General features: G+C 39.5%; 1 protein-coding gene across 2 annotated transcripts in view; it reads left to right on the top strand.

The window, feature by feature from the left end:
• Positions 1-16938, top strand: part of FAAH2 (fatty acid amide hydrolase 2) — a 47833-nt gene that overhangs the window by 28620 nt on the left and 2275 nt on the right. For both annotated transcript variants that reach the window (XM_036415789.2, XM_036415790.2), the window contains exons 7-10: positions 1149-1266; positions 4942-5061; positions 8264-8375; positions 9808-10002. In XM_036415789.2, coding sequence (XP_036271682.1) covers positions 1149-1266; positions 4942-5061; positions 8264-8375; positions 9808-10002 — 545 coding nt within the window. The remainder of the gene's footprint in view (positions 1-1148; positions 1267-4941; positions 5062-8263; positions 8376-9807; positions 10003-16938) is intronic.

The raw sequence follows: 16938 nt of genomic DNA, 5'->3' as shown, positions 1-16938 counted from the left end.
TACCTCTATTGACTATTCTATTCTTCTTTTTTTTGTCACTTTATTTTTTATTTTTTTAACTTTTTAAAAATATATATATTTTATTGATTTTCTACAGAGAGGAAGAGAGAGGGATAGACAGGAACATCGATGAGAGAGAATCATCAATCAGCTGCCTCTTGCACACCCCTACTGGGGATGTGCCCACAACCAAGGTACATGCCCTTGACCAGAATCGAACCTGGGACCTTTCAGTCTGCAGGCCGACGCTCTACCCACTGAGCCAAACTGTCTTCAGCTATTCCTTTCTTCTTGAAACAATCTCTACCTTAGGATTTTGTGATTCATACTCTTCTGATATAGCTCCTACATCTATGCCTTTTCCTTTTTATCTCTCTTGGTGGTTCATCCTTAAAATACTGATACCCTAGAGCAGTGGTCGCCAACCAGTGGTCTGTGGTCCATGAGGTCCGAAAGGTTGGTGACCGCTACCCTAGAGGGTCTTGGCTCAATTCATTCTTCTCTCTTTCCCCAACCTCCCAGGAAGACTCCATGTATACCTGCTACTTCAATTTCCTCCTGTACATTGTGGATTCACAAATACACATCTCCAAGAGCTTCTTTTCACCTTAGCAAAGGAGTGTATATTAACCAGCTTCCTGGGCATCCCAAGGACTTGGAACTCAGTGTGTCTATAACGGATTTTCGTTCTCTGTCCAAACCCCACAAAAATGATTTGCTACTTCTGTTCTTCCCCAGTTCCCGTGACTGTGCTATAATCAGCCCAGACACAAAGCCTGGTTCCCCATCTGTATTACTCCTATGTCTAAGCAATCTCCAATGAAGATTACCTCACAATTATTTCCCACATCATTACATTTCTGTCGCCATGGTTATTCTTGTAGACTACAATAATTGCTCACTAGAGCCCTCTGACTTTTTACTCCATCTTCAGTCTTGACCATTCTTGACTGTCCTTTCTCATGTAGACAGAGTAATATTCTTAATTGAAAGTATGAATTCTAAAGGCTTATCACTATTTCTGGCACAAAATTCTAGGGGCAGGGGGTGCCCCACGAGAGCAAATAAATACTCAACTGTTAAGATTGAACCAGTGAGTGTATATATAAGTAATTTGTTCAGACCAGTTTCTTTTTATTCCTCCACAGGTTAAAACTGGATGAAAAGGTACATTTAAAGGACTTGAAATTTTACTGGATGGAACATGACGGTGGCTCATTTTTAATGTCCAAAGTGGACCCGGAACTCATTCAGGCTCAGAAAAAGGTAATTATAAATAGAATCTCTTTAATGGAATTCATATTTAGGCCAATAGATGCCATTCTCAGCCTATTCCATCACTGTCTACCAGATATTTCTGTGTCAGAATACAGAATTAAGTTGATCACAACTTAGTAGTACAACTAAGTAACTTTTGGTGTGATTTTTATAGCTATTTTTTATGTTTTACATGTTTTTTAATAATAAAAAGGAACATTTAAAAATAAAGTATAATACAGCAAAGAATGAAATTGCTCAGAGGTAACTGCTACCGTATTACTATTTTGTCATATCTGTCCAGTTTTTCTTATATGCTTATGTGTAGATGTAGATTTTATATAATTGAGATTACATTGCATATATACCAATTCTAATCTGCTTTTTATTCTTTAAATACGTCTATAATAATGAAACAGATTTGTCATTTTAAAAGCAAAAGCTCATTCAAAGAAGAAGAAGAAGAAGCCTGTCAAATGTTAAAAATACTTTTTAAAAAGCGACAGTAAATAAACGTGGCACTATTAAAAATAGTACAGATCATTATTTGGAAAACATGTAATTTTATATCTCTAACATCAAGAAAATTTATGTAAAATTCTCACAGTAAAGTTAACAAGTGTCTTGATTAAAGTCATGTAATCCTTAAGTCAGAATCATCCTGATATACCAGAAATAACTAATCAAAAATGATTGTACAACACCTACAAATTAGTTGAAACATATCTGTGAAATCTAAAGGAAGACAATTATAAACTTGAGTGCTATAAAAGATCACTTTAGCTCTAGCCGGTTTGACTCGGTGGATAGTGTCAGCCTGTGGACTGAAGGGTCCCAGGTTCAATTCTGGTCAAGGGCACATGCCTGGGTTATGGGCTTGATCCCCAGTAGGGGGCGGGTAGGAGGCAGCTGATAAGTGACTCTCTCTCATCATGGATGTTTCTATCTCCCCCTCTTCTTTCCTCTCTGAAATCAATAAAAATATATTAAAAAATAAAATTTAAATGAAAAAGATTGCTTTAATAGACTCAGACCGACATGGCAGTCCATTCTCTCCTGGCTTGAAAAGTTGCTGTTGAAAAATCCACCCATAGCCTTATGGGAGTTCCCTTGTATCTAACGTCTCTCTTTGCTTTTGCTAATCTTAAATTTCTTTCTCTCTAACTTTTTTTTTAACACTTATTTTAATTTTAATTATTTTTCAATTACAGTTGACATTCAATATTAATATCCAATACTGATTTAAAAAAAAAATTGGGGCAGGCAACACTTTTTTTTTTTAAATACTCACCCGAGGCTATATTTATTAATTTAAAAAATATATTTATTGTTGAAAGTATTACATATGTCCCCACCCCCATTGGTCCCTTCTAGCCTACCCCCTTCACCCCCCAAGCCTTCAACATCCTATTTTCTGTGGCCATGGGTTATGCATGTATGCATACAAGTTCTTTTGTTGATTTCTTCCCACCCACCTATCCTCCCCCGCCTTCCCTCTGAGATTTGACGGTCTGTCCCATGCTTTTATATCTCTGAGACTATTCGTTCATTAGATTCCACATATGAGTGAGATCATGTGATACTTGGCTTTCTCTGACTGGCTTATTTCACTTAGCACATTACTTTTAACAACTTAATTATAATCCATCTTGGTGTAGCTCTATTTGTGTTCAACCTCTTTGCATCTTTAGGGCTTCGTGAGTATAGATGTTCATTTCTTTCCCCAAGATTAGGAGTTGTTCTGTCATTATTGCTTTAAATCTACTTTCTGTCCCTTTATATTTATCTTCTCCTTCTAGAATTCCCACAATATGAAACTTGTTTATTTTCATTGTGGCCCATAATTCCCATTGGCTTTTTTTATGCTCCTCTAACTGGGCAATATCTAATGTTCAGGTCACTGATTTTGTCTCCTACATGGTTAAGTCTACTTTGGAAACTTTCTATTGAATTTCTTCAGTTCAATTATTGTATTTTTGAATTTCTGGATTTTTTTATTGTTTTTATTTCTTTGTTGAACTCATTTTGTTCATGTGTTATTTTCCTAATTTTGTTTAGTTGTCTGTTTGGTGTTTTCTTGTAGTTCACAAAACTTCCTGAAAAGGATTATTGTAAATTGTCTGACAGTTTATTGTATTGGTCTCCATTGCTTTAGGACACTTGCTGGAACTTTATTTATTTCCATTGGTGGTGTCTCATTTCCTGTTCTCTCAAAACGTGTGGAGATGGCCAAAACTGGTTTGGCTCAGTGGATAGAGCATCGGCCTGTGGACTATAAAGGTCCTGGGTTCGATTCCGGTCAAGGGCATGTACCTTGGTTGAGGGCTCATCCCCATTGGGGTGTGTGCAAGAGGCAGCTGGTCAATGTTTTTTTCTCATTGGTGTTTCTAACTTTCTATCCCTCTCCCTTCCTCTCTATAAAAAAAGAATCAATAAAATATATTTTTTTAAAAACTGTGGAGATGGGTCTTTTGGGGGTTTGTGCATTTTAAAAATCCAGTTCCTCTATACACATGACTACTTTTAATGTCTTAATTTCCCTAAATGTCTCATCCTTGCTTCTTCTCAAGCCCTCAGTTGGTTTATATTACTGCTCTGCCTGTAATATCTTATACCCAGACACCCACAGGTCTGCGGTAACCTTGCAACTCTTATGCCACAGCTCCAACCACTGCTTTTGATAGCTTCCAACCTGATTATACAAACTGTGCCTCTATTCCCATCAGTGCTCCTGTCAGGCAAGAGATACACCAGCGCCCCCAGGCTGCCTCTATACTAACCAGAACTCTGCAAGCAAATGCCACTTCTCTTTTCATTTCATCCTAAGGTAGAAGTTAGTAGTTGGATGGTTTCCTCCCAATCTGTCTGCACTGTACCAGGAAAGCGATGGGACCAGAATGAGCAAAGTTACCATGAGATGTCTTAGCATTTTGGGTGCAGCTTTTATTTTCCGGTCATTTGTTTTATTGCTGAAGTGTCTTAACTGGTTTTCAGAGCCCCCACAGAGCTCCTTTGGTCTTGGTCTGTATGTTGGTGTTTCTCCATGAAGAAATGAATGCCTAGCCCGGCCAGTGTGGCTCAGCGGTTGGGCATCAATCCAGGAACCAAGAGGTCGCCAGTTCCATTCCTGGTCAGGGCACATGCCTGGGTTCTGGGCTCGATCCTCAGTAGGGCATATACAGGAGGCAGTGGATCAATGATGAGGGTGATACGTTGGTGATGGTGGTGGTGGTGGTAGTGGTAGTGGTAGTGTTCCTCTCTCTTTGATGTTTCTCTCTCTCTCAAAACAGCCTAGCCAGTTTTGCTCAGTGGATAGGGCATCGGCCTGCACACTGAAGGGTCCCAGGTTCGATTCTGATCAAGGGCACATGCCTGGGTTGTGGGTTCAATCCCCAGTAGGGAGGGAGCATGTAGGAGGCAGCCTGTCAATGATTCCCTTTCATCATTGATGCTTCTATCTCTCTCTCCCTCTCCCTTCTCTGAAATAAGTAAAAATATATTTTAAGCTAACTAACTAACTAACAAAATAAATAAATAAATAAATATCAATAAGAACAGATTAAAAAAAAGAAAAAGAAACGAGGCCTAGCACTTTCTTATCAGCCATCTTGCTTACACCACTCTCCAATGACATCTCTTTTTCCTAAACATGTTTGTCTATTGTTTTATCTCCGTTTCTCTAAGGTTGTGGATCACCTGGAAAATATACTAGGAGCCTCAGTTCAACATGTTAAACTAAAGCAAATGAAGTATTCGTTCCAGTTATGGGTCACAATGATGTCAGCAAAGGGACCTGACGGGAAGGTATGTTCACTGCTTTCTTTCCTTCCTTCTTTTTTCATAAATATTTACTGACCTTCTATTGTGGACCATATACTTTCAATATGGGGGAATGAAATGAATAAGCAAATAGGTGACATTGTTAAATAATGAAAGATTATACAGCTTGGTGAGTGCTATACCCGGATAAGCATATATGGTTGTAGGATCAGAGAGGGTGGGCCGATCTCTATGCGGAAGTCAGGGAAATCTTCCTGGTAGAGGAGTTGCTATCCACCAATACGTGAATAATGTGGAGGCCTTACTCAGATAAAGAAGTGATAAAAGGTGTTTCAAGCAGAGGTAACATTATGGACAAGGCACAGGGGCGTGAGTTTTTTTTCCATTATCCCAGTGGTCGGCAAACTCATTAGTCCACAGAGCCAAATATCAACAGTACAACAATTGAAATTTCTTTGGAGAGCCAAATTCTTTAAACTTAAACTTCTTCTAACTCCACTTCAAAATAGTCTCGCCCAGGCCGTGGTATTTTGTGGAAGAACCACACTCAAGGGGCCAAAGAGCCACATGTGGCTTGCGAGCCGCAGTTTGCCGACCACTGCATTATACCATGTGCTGGGTGGGTATCAGAGCATTTAGGCTGCAGTAAAGCATAAAGCGGTTAGATAACCCCAGTTATCAAGATCTTACGTTGCCTCCCCATCAGAGGTTCTTAGGGTTATGCACACAGTTATCTGCTTTTTTTCAATGTAATCTCACCCTCCTCTTATTTGCTAAGTTTGGAAGCTGATGTGGGTACTTGTGAAAGTTGTTTTATTTATGATTTCTTCAGGCTTGTTGCGGATATTAAATATGAATTTTTAAGAGTAATAAGTTGACATTATGAAGAAATAGAAAAGTGATTTCTTTTAACTTTTTTACATATGCTGGCTGTTAGGAGTGTGACAGACCCAAATTCAAATTGCAAGTCACTTCTTAGCTCTATTTTCTTCTTGGTAGGGGAGTTCTTATCTATCCTTCACTCGACTCATCTGTGAAATGAAGCTATTGATGCCTGTGTTACAGGACTATTTTCTGGATTAAGAATATTTCTTGTAGCCCTAGCCGGTGTGGCTCAGTGGATAGAGCGTCAGCCTGTGGACTGAAGGGCCCAGGGTTCAATTCCAGTCAAGGGCACATGTCCCGGTTGTGGGCTCAGTCCCCAGTAGGGGGCGACCAGAAGGCAGCCGATCAATGATTCTCTGTCATTATTGATGTTTCCATCTCCCTCTCCCTCTTCCTTTCCTTCTGAAATAAATAAAAATATTTTTAAAATAAAAAAATATTTCTTGTAAAGTTCCTGACATTTACTAGCCCTACAAATAAGGGAGCACTTTCATGATCCCTTTCTACCTTAAGGAAAATAAGTTGTCACTATATTTGTGTTTAAGAGACCAATAGTTTCCTTTATATAAGCAGTTTGGACATCTCTCAGAATAGGAAATTCATGTAAATCCACAAGTTTGGATGTTTGACTCTGACATGTAGATTCATAATCAGAGTATGAACAAAACTAAATCAAAGATCAGTAACAAATATTGTATTCTGAGTTCGTTTGCAGGAAATACTCTCTTATAGCTTAGAGAAGCTTATAACATAGGTGCTAATTGTTAAAATTGGTCCTGAAAGAAAATACCTCAAATAAGACAAAAGGGCGAAAAATCTGGTCTCCCCTACCTTGAACTATGATCCCTGACTCAGAGCTGCTATTCATAGGCACTCTACCATGTTGCTCAGTGATGGTTCATCTCTTAAGAACAGTACATTATATTGTTGGTTTTTTCTCAACCATACTTGTTTATGGCCATTTTGTAGCTTTATTGTAAGAGGTTTATTGAGTTACCACTTCCAGATCATGTAAATCACTCTTTTAAAGCATACGGTTAAATGATTTTTAAAACATTTGCAGAATTGTGTAACCATCACTACAATCAATTTTAGAACATTTTCAACACCATAGAAAGAGACCCATACTTACTCTCAGTCACCCCCTCCAATCTCCTCACCACTCCTACCCACAGTCTTAAGCAAAAACTAATCTACTGCCGAAACCGGTTTGGCTCAATGGATAGAGCGTTGGCCTGTGGACTGAAGGGTCCCAGGTTCGATTCCAGTCAAGGGCATGTACATTGGTTGCGGGCACATCCCCAGTAGGGGGTGTGCAGGAGGCAGCTGATCAATGATTCTCTCTCATCGATGTTTTTAACTCTCTATCCCTCTCTCTTCCTCTCTGTAAAAAATTAATAAAATATATTTTTTAAAAACTAATCTATTTTTGGTATCTTTATATTTCCTTACTATAGGCATCTATACATATATAAACACCCAAGCAACTGTTACAACCAGTTGCTATGACATGCACTGACCACCAGGGGGCAGATGCTCAATGCAGGAGTTGCCCGCTGGTGGTCAGTGTGCTCCCACAGCTAACTTCCTGCCGCCAGCCAACCTCCCATAGTCGCTCCCTGCGGCTGGCCAGCCAACCTCCCGTGTTCCCTCCCCCTGGCTGGCCCCAATTGGGACTGGGTGAGATGGCCCCAAATTCATGCACCTGGCCTCTAGTTTCAAATAAATGTAATCATACATTATGTGGTGTTTTATAACTAGCTTCTTTCACTTAGCACTGTGGTCGGCAAACTGCGGCTTGCAAGCCACATGCAGCACTTTGGCCCCTTGAGTGTGGCTCTTCCATGGCCTAAGCGAGTCTATTTTGAAGAAGTGGCCCGCATATAATTGGTTAAAAGAAGTTTAAGTTTAAAAAATGTGGTTTTCAAAAGAAATTTCAATTGTTGTACTGTTGATATATGGCTCTATTGACTGCTGAATTTGCCGACCACTGACTTAGCATAATGTTTTGGGTTTTTTTTACATTTTATCCATGTTGTGCCTTGTATCCAGCACCTTATTTCTTTTTATGGCTGGATAATATTCTACTGAATTAATATATTTTGTTTATCTATTCATCAGCTAATTGCTAGGTGGCTATTATTCATAGTGCTGCTATGATCATTCCTATTCACGTTTGTCTGAACCATACTGTCTTTGAGAGAATACATGTATTTCCTGTTTTAGTACATCCATATGTTTATTTTCACAATTACATGTTAATCTTTTCCTTCCTAGTTCTTTTTTTTTTAAATTAAATTTGTTGGGTGACCTTGGTTAATAAAGTTTTCTTCACCCTCAGGAACCTATGAAATTTGTGGATCTGCTTAGTGACCATGGAAAGCCTGTCAGCCCTCTGTGGGAATTGATGAAATGGTGCCTGGGCCTATCAGCGCACACCATCCCTGCCATCGGTATATAAATCATCTTTTCTCTGGTTTGCTGTCTTTAGGGGCGGGGAGAATATCTTACCACAATGCAACACTGAGGAAAGCTGAGCTATGCTAGTATTTGTGAGAGTTACTTTTTTTCAAAAGAATCTTGACATATAATTTAATTTTAAAAATAAGGGAAAAAATCAATAAAAATTTTTTAAAAAAAAGAATCTTGACAGTATTCTAGTCACTGGTGTCCTCTTTGTTGTGCAATAACCATGAAATTTCATACACCGGTATGAAGTGTTTAATGAACTCTTGAGTTGTCTTATGCCATTTTATGTCAAAGAAATCACATTTTATCATCCTAGGTAATGTCAGGGGCTTAGCTACACTGTTCTGTGTTGAAAGAGCCAATGACAGCAGCACGACAAAATAAAAGTAACAGTGAAGCCTTCAGTGGCAGTGATAGTAGAAGCAGGAGACTAAAACAACTCCTCCCTTTTCCATTTCCCCTATGAAAATTCGCACCAGCCAAGGGTCAAATGGATCAACCCAAGTGCGGACATTTTCTCACTCTTAAAGGGGCCCTGAAGAACTCCCAGTTGAGGGGACAATTTGCATACTATGCTTTTATTATACAGGATTGAGAACAATAAATTTATTTTTAAAATAAGTAAACTCTATTTTAAAATATGTAAATATTCTTAAATACTAAATATGCATTAATCATTTATGATATGTACTTCAAAACCTGTATGTATTATTTTTTTCATAAAATATAATTTAAATCTTGAAGATACATTAAATAGAATCCTCTAGAAATATAATTCCATTATAAAGTTTTCTAAGAATTACATGCATGAAGATTTTACTGCAGCATTTAAGTTTCAGAAAAAGTTTATATGCCCAACAATCATGGGCTAGAAAAGCCTATTTACATTCCTACAATTAAAATATTATGCAGTCATACAAATCCTTATGGTACAGCATTCTGTGGGAGAAGGTAGGAAGTCGATATATAGCATTACCGAAAAAGATGAGGAGTTACATTCAATGATTAACCATGTTCATGTATGGGTAGCCAGGTTATAAGGTTTGTTTTTCATCACTTTTTAACTTTCTCAGTGTTATAGAATAAGAAAAGATAAAGTAGCCCGGCCTGCATGGCTCAGGGGTTGAACGTTGGCCTATGAATTAGGTCACAGTTCAATTCCCAGTCAGGGCATAGGCCCAGGTTGCGGGCTCAATCCCCAGTAGGGGGCATTTAGGAGGTAGCCAATGAATGACTCATCATTGATATTTCTCTCTCTCTCTCTCTCTCTCTCTCTCTCTCTCTCTCTCTCTCTCTCTCTCTCTCGTCTCTTCTCTAAAATCAGTAAAAATATACTTTACAAAAGAAAAGATAAAGAACACTAAGATTTAAAATGAAGTTTCCTACCTTTACTTGTTATATATTATCATTCTGTAGGACTGGCCTTGATGGAATCAAAGATCAAATACAGCCCTGAGAAATACCAAAAGTTTAAGGCAATGAAAGAAAGCCTGAATAAAGACTTGATGGAGATGCTGGGTGATGATGGTGTCTTCTTATATCCCTCGCATCCCACGGTAGCTCCCAAGCATCATGTTCCTCTGACAAGACCTTTCAACTTCGCTTACACAGGTACCTAGTATTCCTTATACTCTTTAATCTTTTTTTTTAATATATTTTATTAATTTTTTACAGAGAGGAAGGGAGAGAGATAGAGAGCTAGAAACGTCGATGAGAGAGAAACATCGACCAGCTGCCTCTTGCACACCCCCTATCAGGGATGTGCCCGCAACTAACGTACATGCCCCTGACGGGAATCGAACCTGGGACCCTTCAGTCCGTAGACCGACGCTCTACCACTGAGCCAAACCGGTTTTGGCTATACTCTTTAATCTTAAAGAGACAGATATCTCCCAAGAAAAGTGTTCTCTCCTTTTGCTGTCCAAGGATGATGTGTCATTAAAAACAAATGGCAACCCTAGCTGGTTTGGCTCAGTGGAGAGAGTGTCGGCCTGGGACTAAAGGGTCCCAGGTTCCATTCCTGTCAAGGGCACATGCCCAGGTTGCGTACTCCATCCCCAGGAGGGGGCGTGCAGGAGGCAGTTGATCAGTGATTCTTTCTCATTGATGTTTTTATATCTCTCTCTCCCGCTCCCTTCCTCTCTAAAATCAATACAAATATTTTTTAAAAAATCAAATGGCAGAAAACAGTTGCTATTGTCATATGTAGAAGGTGACTTGCTAATATCTGCATTCTCCCTAAGAAAACTCTGCAAGTGAATATGAGTATCATGTTTTTTGTTGTTGTTGTTGTTTTTTAATTAATTTCTTTATTGATTAAGGTATCACATATTTGTCTTCAACCTCCCATTCCAATCCCCCACCTCCCCACTCATGCCCCCACCCCCTATTGTCCTTGACCACTGGTTAGGCTCATATGTATGCACATAAGTCCTTTGGCTGATCTCTCCCTTTTATCCCCACCCTCCGTTTGAGGTTTAACAGTCTGACCCATGGCTCCTTATCTCTGGGTCTGTTCTTGTTCATCTGTCTATGTTGTTTACCATTTCCTCTAGATGTTTACCATTTCCTCTAGATGAGTATCACATTTTACAGCCCTGGTCTTCAGGGAGGTTCAGTGACTTGTCTCCAGTAACACAGCATGAACTGACTGAATCCAAAGGCTGCCATGACTGGTCTGATGCATAATATGCCCAGTCAGCTGCTTTACCAGGAAATACCAGTACAAAATGTAATTCTCCAAGATGATCATCTGTTCGCCTAGCTATGATCACTTCTGAGTTTGAGTCTTTCTAGTATTCACCCACGTGTTTCAGTTTCAAGTGGTTTGGGAGCTGTGTCTGGACTTTGGTTATATGAGGTCCAAAGGCCCCTGGCAATGTACCAGGTCGGTTACTATGGTTCCTAAAAAGTCTCTTCCAGGGGACCACACTATATACTTTCCTACTCTAAAAATCTGTATATGGTCCACTTGAACTTGGAATTCAGAGTTTGGTTTACTTAAGTGGAAATACTTGATTCTATTACCTGTGTTTCCTGGTGCAAGACACTGAATGTTTCTGAATCTATTCCTTCTCTAGGAATTCAGGGTAATCTATCCCTTGCATTGCTTCTGTCAGGAGTAAATTAAATAGTACATGTAAAGGACTTGGCATAAGGGCTATGGAGGTTGAGGAGGAGAGGGTATCAAATGACAGTTGATATTATCTTTCATTGACTCCTCTTTATACTAATTCTTTGCTTTGGTCACTCACTTCCAGTTCCTTGAATCTTTGAAACAAGTTTCTATCACCTAGCTACTCAAGTTCTGAAGACAGGAAACATATGTAATTGTCGATAGCAGCTGGGGGGGGGGGGGGGGGAACATCCGGTCTGCGGGCCATCAAAGGCCCACAAAATCATTTGGTCTGGCCCTGCCAAGGCATTAGGGGTGAATTGCTTAAATGGTTGACCAAATATAGCAGATTAATTTTTAAGTTGATAATTTGGTGTGGGCTTCCAAAGATGTTATAAATATCCAAATGGCCCTAGCTGGTTTGTCTCGGTGGATAGAGTGTCAGCCTGTGACTAAAGGGTCCCAGTTTCAAATCCTGTCAAGGACACATGCCAGGGTTGTGGGCTCCATCCCCAATATTAGCATGCAGGAGGTAGCCAATCATTGATTCTCTCTCATCATTGATGTTTCTATCTCTCCCTCTTCCCTTCGGTCCGAAATCAATAAAAATATATTTAAAAAATAAATAAGTAGCTAAAACTAGTTTGGCTCTGTGGATAGAGCGTTGGCCTGTGGACTGCAGGGTCCCAGGTTCTATTCCAGTCAAGGGAATGTACCTTGGTTGCAGGCACATCCCCATTGGGGGGTGTGCAAGAGGCAGCTGATCGATGTTTCTCTCTCATCAATGTTTCTGACTTTCTGTTCCTCTCCCTTCCTCTCTGTAAAAAATCAATAAAATATATTTAATAAAGAAATAAATATCCAAATGGCCCTTGGCAGAAAAAAAGGTTCCCCACCTCCCTAGTCTATAGGAAAGAACCTAAAGAGAAAATTATCAGTTACAACTTTTTTGGTTTTGTTTTGTTCTGCTTTTGTTTTTATTTAATTTATTTTTATAAACATTTCTGTTACTTATCAGCTTTCTCACTGATTATTATTAACACTGGAGATTAGTCTAATATGATGTTCCCTGCGGTTAAAAAAGAGCAACACAGCCTGAATTTTAGCCCAAGACCAACTCATTTTTGAAAACCTGGTTCCTATTCTCAACTCTGACCACTCTTACCCTCAGCCCACAGTGAAAGATCCATCTTCTGAGATTCTCTATCACTATTTATCGGAATCACGATTGTGTTGGTTTCTGAGAATATTTCTTCTTGTTTTATTAAAGATCTCTTCATGTTTGTGTCTTAACTTGCCGTCTAGATTGCATTCCTTGAGGAAAGCAGTTATTTTTGCAAGGTTGTGTTTTTTGTGTGTTTTTTTTTTAAGTTTGTGGTTTCTGTGAGATATTCAGATGGAGGTGTCAGAGAGGAATTTGGTTGGCCGAAACTGGTTTGGCTCAATAGATAGAGCGTCAGCTTGGGGACTGAAGGGTCCTGGGTTCGATTCCAGTCAAGGGCATGTGCCTTGGTTGCAGGCATATCCCCAGTAGCGGGGGTACAAGAGTCAGCTGATTGATGACTCTCTCTCATCGATGTTTCTAACTCTTTATCTCTCTCCCTTCCTCTCTGTACAAAATCAATAAAATATAGTTGTTGTTTTTTTTAAAGTGGAATTTGGTTGGATAGGTATGAAATGTGGGTCAGGGAATATAGGTGTGAGATCATCTGCTGAGTGATGATGACAGCTGAAATTATGACAATGGCCGAGATTCTCGGAAAGATATATAATAACAGAAGAACAGAGAAGGACAGACCTAGGCCACACATCTATTCCTCTCTCCGATGCTTATTCCTCCCAAAGGCCTCCCTAGGCAGGAATTCCCAGAGACCTCCCACTCTTGACAATGCACATGGCCTTTCCTATTTCATCTCATTGGCCTCCCTGTCAGCACAGACAGCTCAGGAGAGCTGGCGCTGCATAGTTTATTTGTCCCGGTCTGTTAGACCCGTGTGCATTCATGATGTTACAGATGTTGGAGAAACAATACGTCCCACGGGGCCTTGCAGAAGCAGATAGCAAATCCCACTTGCTTACCCAAACACTTGCTCCCAGCCCTTCTGGCAGAATTCCCAAGAAGAAAATAAGGGGATGCGGGAGGGGTGTGTTTTATTGGTGAGGCGCAGCAGCAGCCAGCTGTCTCCCTAATGATTATTTGTAATCATACAGAAATCTGTTCAACGAAGGAATTCGAGCTCAGAAGGAACTCCTCCTTGATAATACACATCACGTTGTTTGCATAATGTACTGTATCTCTGCCCTGGCACTGTTTGAAGCACAACATGTCATTCAAAGCTTCCAAGAATAAATGAAAGCTGAATCCTGTTCTATAGTGAAGGACACCGTGTCATAGAGACCTGCTTGGTGACTCCCAAAGATCAATCCTCACACCAGAAATTACACTCCTGCTTCCTATTGTTTTAAAAATATGTTTTTATTGATTTCAGAGAGAGGAGGGCACAGGGTGAGAGGGTTAGAAACATCAATGATGAGAGAGAATCATTGATCTGCTGCCTCCTGCACGCCCCCTGCTGGGGATCAAGTTGGCAAACCGGCATGTTCTCTGACTGAGAATCTAATCCTGATCTCTGGATTCATTGGTTGACACTCAACCACTGAGTCACACCGGCCCAGCTTCTGCTTTCTGATTTTTATTCCAGAACTCTACCTGAGTCTTAACAATAGTTTCTAAAGAACTTAATCTACCTTCTAAAGGCTTTATCATTCTCAGCTCATGAACCAATATAGCACCAAGGGTTATTAGTAAGCTGAAACCAAGTGAAGGGTGGTTTTGTACAAAACTAGCCTCAAATTATTCTGTCTATAAATTTCTCTGCAACTTTTATACACTATCCATTGTTCTGGTATACTGAATGCCAAGGTAGAAGTTAGTCACAATTGAGAACTTTTTCCTATAGTTTAAGCGTAAGCACATTTACAGAGCTCCCATTGTGAACCAGGTGATATGCCTTATAATGTGGATACAAGATCTGTGACAGATAATAGTGCCATTTATCAAGTATCAAGTATCTATTATGTGCCAGATACTATGAGCTAGAAATGCTTTATATTATTCACTTAAGGCTCCCAGAAGTCCTTCATAGCAGGTACATTGTAAATGATATGAAAAACAGCCCTAATGGTGTGGCTCAGTGGATTGAACATTGACTCATGCACTAAATCAGCGGTTGGCAAACCCATTAGTCAACAGAGCCAAATATCAACAGTACAACAATTGAAATTTCTTTTGAGAGCCAATTTTTTTTTTAAACTTAAACTTCTTCTAACACAACTTATTCAAAATAGACTCGCCCAGGCCGTGGTATTTTGTGGAAGAGCCGCACTCAAGGGGTCAAAGAGCCGCATGTGGCTCACGAGCTGCAGATTGCTGACCACTGCACTAAGTGGTCACTGGTTCAATTCCTGGCCCAGGTTTTGGACTCCCATCCCCAGTAGGTGATGTGGAGGAGGCAGCTTATTGATGTTTCTCCCTCTCCCACTCGCCCTCTCTCTCCCTCTCTCTGTAAAATCAATAAAAACATGTTTTCAAAAAGTGAAGAAACAGGGTAACTTAAGGGGTCAGAGTCAAGGCTGGAATCCAAGTGCATTTCATCTCTGACTTCAAAGCCAGTGTGGTTTCCACTATATGCTTGCTTCAATAATACTTAGCATTATTTTGCCTTAATTTCCTCCACTGAAGCTGAAAACGTACTAGGCTTGGGCGACCTTCTATCAACAACGTAGAATTATAAGTTGGGATTTTAGCTGTGTTTTTCTTTTTCCTATAGAGCAATACTCTTCTCAGTTGCTGCTCAGGCAGCTGTGATATTTTTATACTTAGCTGATGCTTACAAGATGGATAAATGCACTAGGATATTTAATTTCTGCGCTTAGTTTTTTTATAGCAAAGATGAGGATGCTACATGTACTTTGCAGGATTGTTGGAAGGATTAAATGTTGAAATGTATATAAAGTGCCTTACAAGTATCAATAATAGTGATAATAACATTATTTATTGAAGCATATGTTTATGTTTACTTTAATGCAGGTAATTTTAATATCTGACTTACTTCATAGCAATTGCTATATGTGTATAAGTATATGTATGTATATATATGTATACTAGTACAACTGGTATAAGAATATATATATATATGTGTGTATTGTATATGTATAGATTTACATGTATACAAATATACACTGAGTGGACAAATTATTATGATCTTTGAACGCATAATAATCTGGCCACTCAGTGTATATCCTATATAATAAAAGGCTAATATGCAAATTGTCCCCTCGACTAGGAGTTCGACCAGCAGGCAGGCTGGCCAGCCACCCATGTCCCCTCCCCCTGACCAGGCTGACCAGACCCTGGCCAGACCCCACCCATGCACGAATTCATGCACTGGGACTCTAATGTGTACACACACACACACACACACACACACACACACTGAGTGGCCAAATTATTATGCATTCAGAGATCATAATAATCTGGCCACTCAGTTCATATATAATCAATAGAATTCAGAGTACAAACATAAGTCCCTATATTTATGTTCAATTGATTTTTACAAAGGTTCAAAGACAATTTCATGGGGGAAATAACAGGTTTTTACTTTTTTAAATGTATTTTTACAAGAGGCCTGATGCATGAAGTTCATGCAAGAGTAGGCCTTCCTTCCCCCGGCTGCCAGCACAGCCTTCCCTCTGGCACCCGGGACTGGGCTTCCCCAGCAGCCCTGGCTTCATTTGGAAGGATGGAAGGAAGGATGTCTGGTCTAATTAGCATATTACACTTTTATTATTATAGATTGGTTTCAAAGAGGAAGGGGGAGAGAGAGAGAGATAGAAACATCAATGATAAGAGTGAATCATTGATCAGCTGCCTCCTCCTGGGATCGAGCCTGGAACCCAGGCATGTGCCCTGAACAGGAATCGACCCATGACCTCCTGCTCAACCACTGAGCCATGCTGCCCCGGCATAATAGGCTTCTCAATAAATGGTGATGGGATGACTGCATGTCTACATGCAAAAGAATTAAATCATACCCCCTCATATACCATTTACAAACCTAAATGTAACAAACCTAAGTGTAAAAGCTAAAACTGCAATACATTTTGAAGAAAATGTAAGAGTAAGTTTTTGTGACCCTTGGTTTGACAAAGATTCCTTAGATTCAGCTCCAAAAATACCGGTAATACAAGAAAAAAAAACAAACAATAAATTGAATTTCAGCAAAATTAAATACTTTTTCTTTATAAAACACCTTCAAGAAAGTAAAACATTCACAGACTGGGAGAAATTATTTGCAAATTATGCATCCCTAAGTGATTTATATTCCAAATACGTGAACTCTTGAAACTCAATAATAAGACTAAAACTCAAT

This window comes from Pipistrellus kuhlii, unplaced genomic scaffold (assembly GCF_014108245.1).
Source record: "Pipistrellus kuhlii isolate mPipKuh1 unplaced genomic scaffold, mPipKuh1.p scaffold_m20_p_51, whole genome shotgun sequence".
NCBI lineage: Eukaryota > Metazoa > Chordata > Mammalia > Chiroptera > Vespertilionidae > Pipistrellus > Pipistrellus kuhlii.
This window is presented reverse-complemented; position numbering and strand designations above follow the sequence as displayed.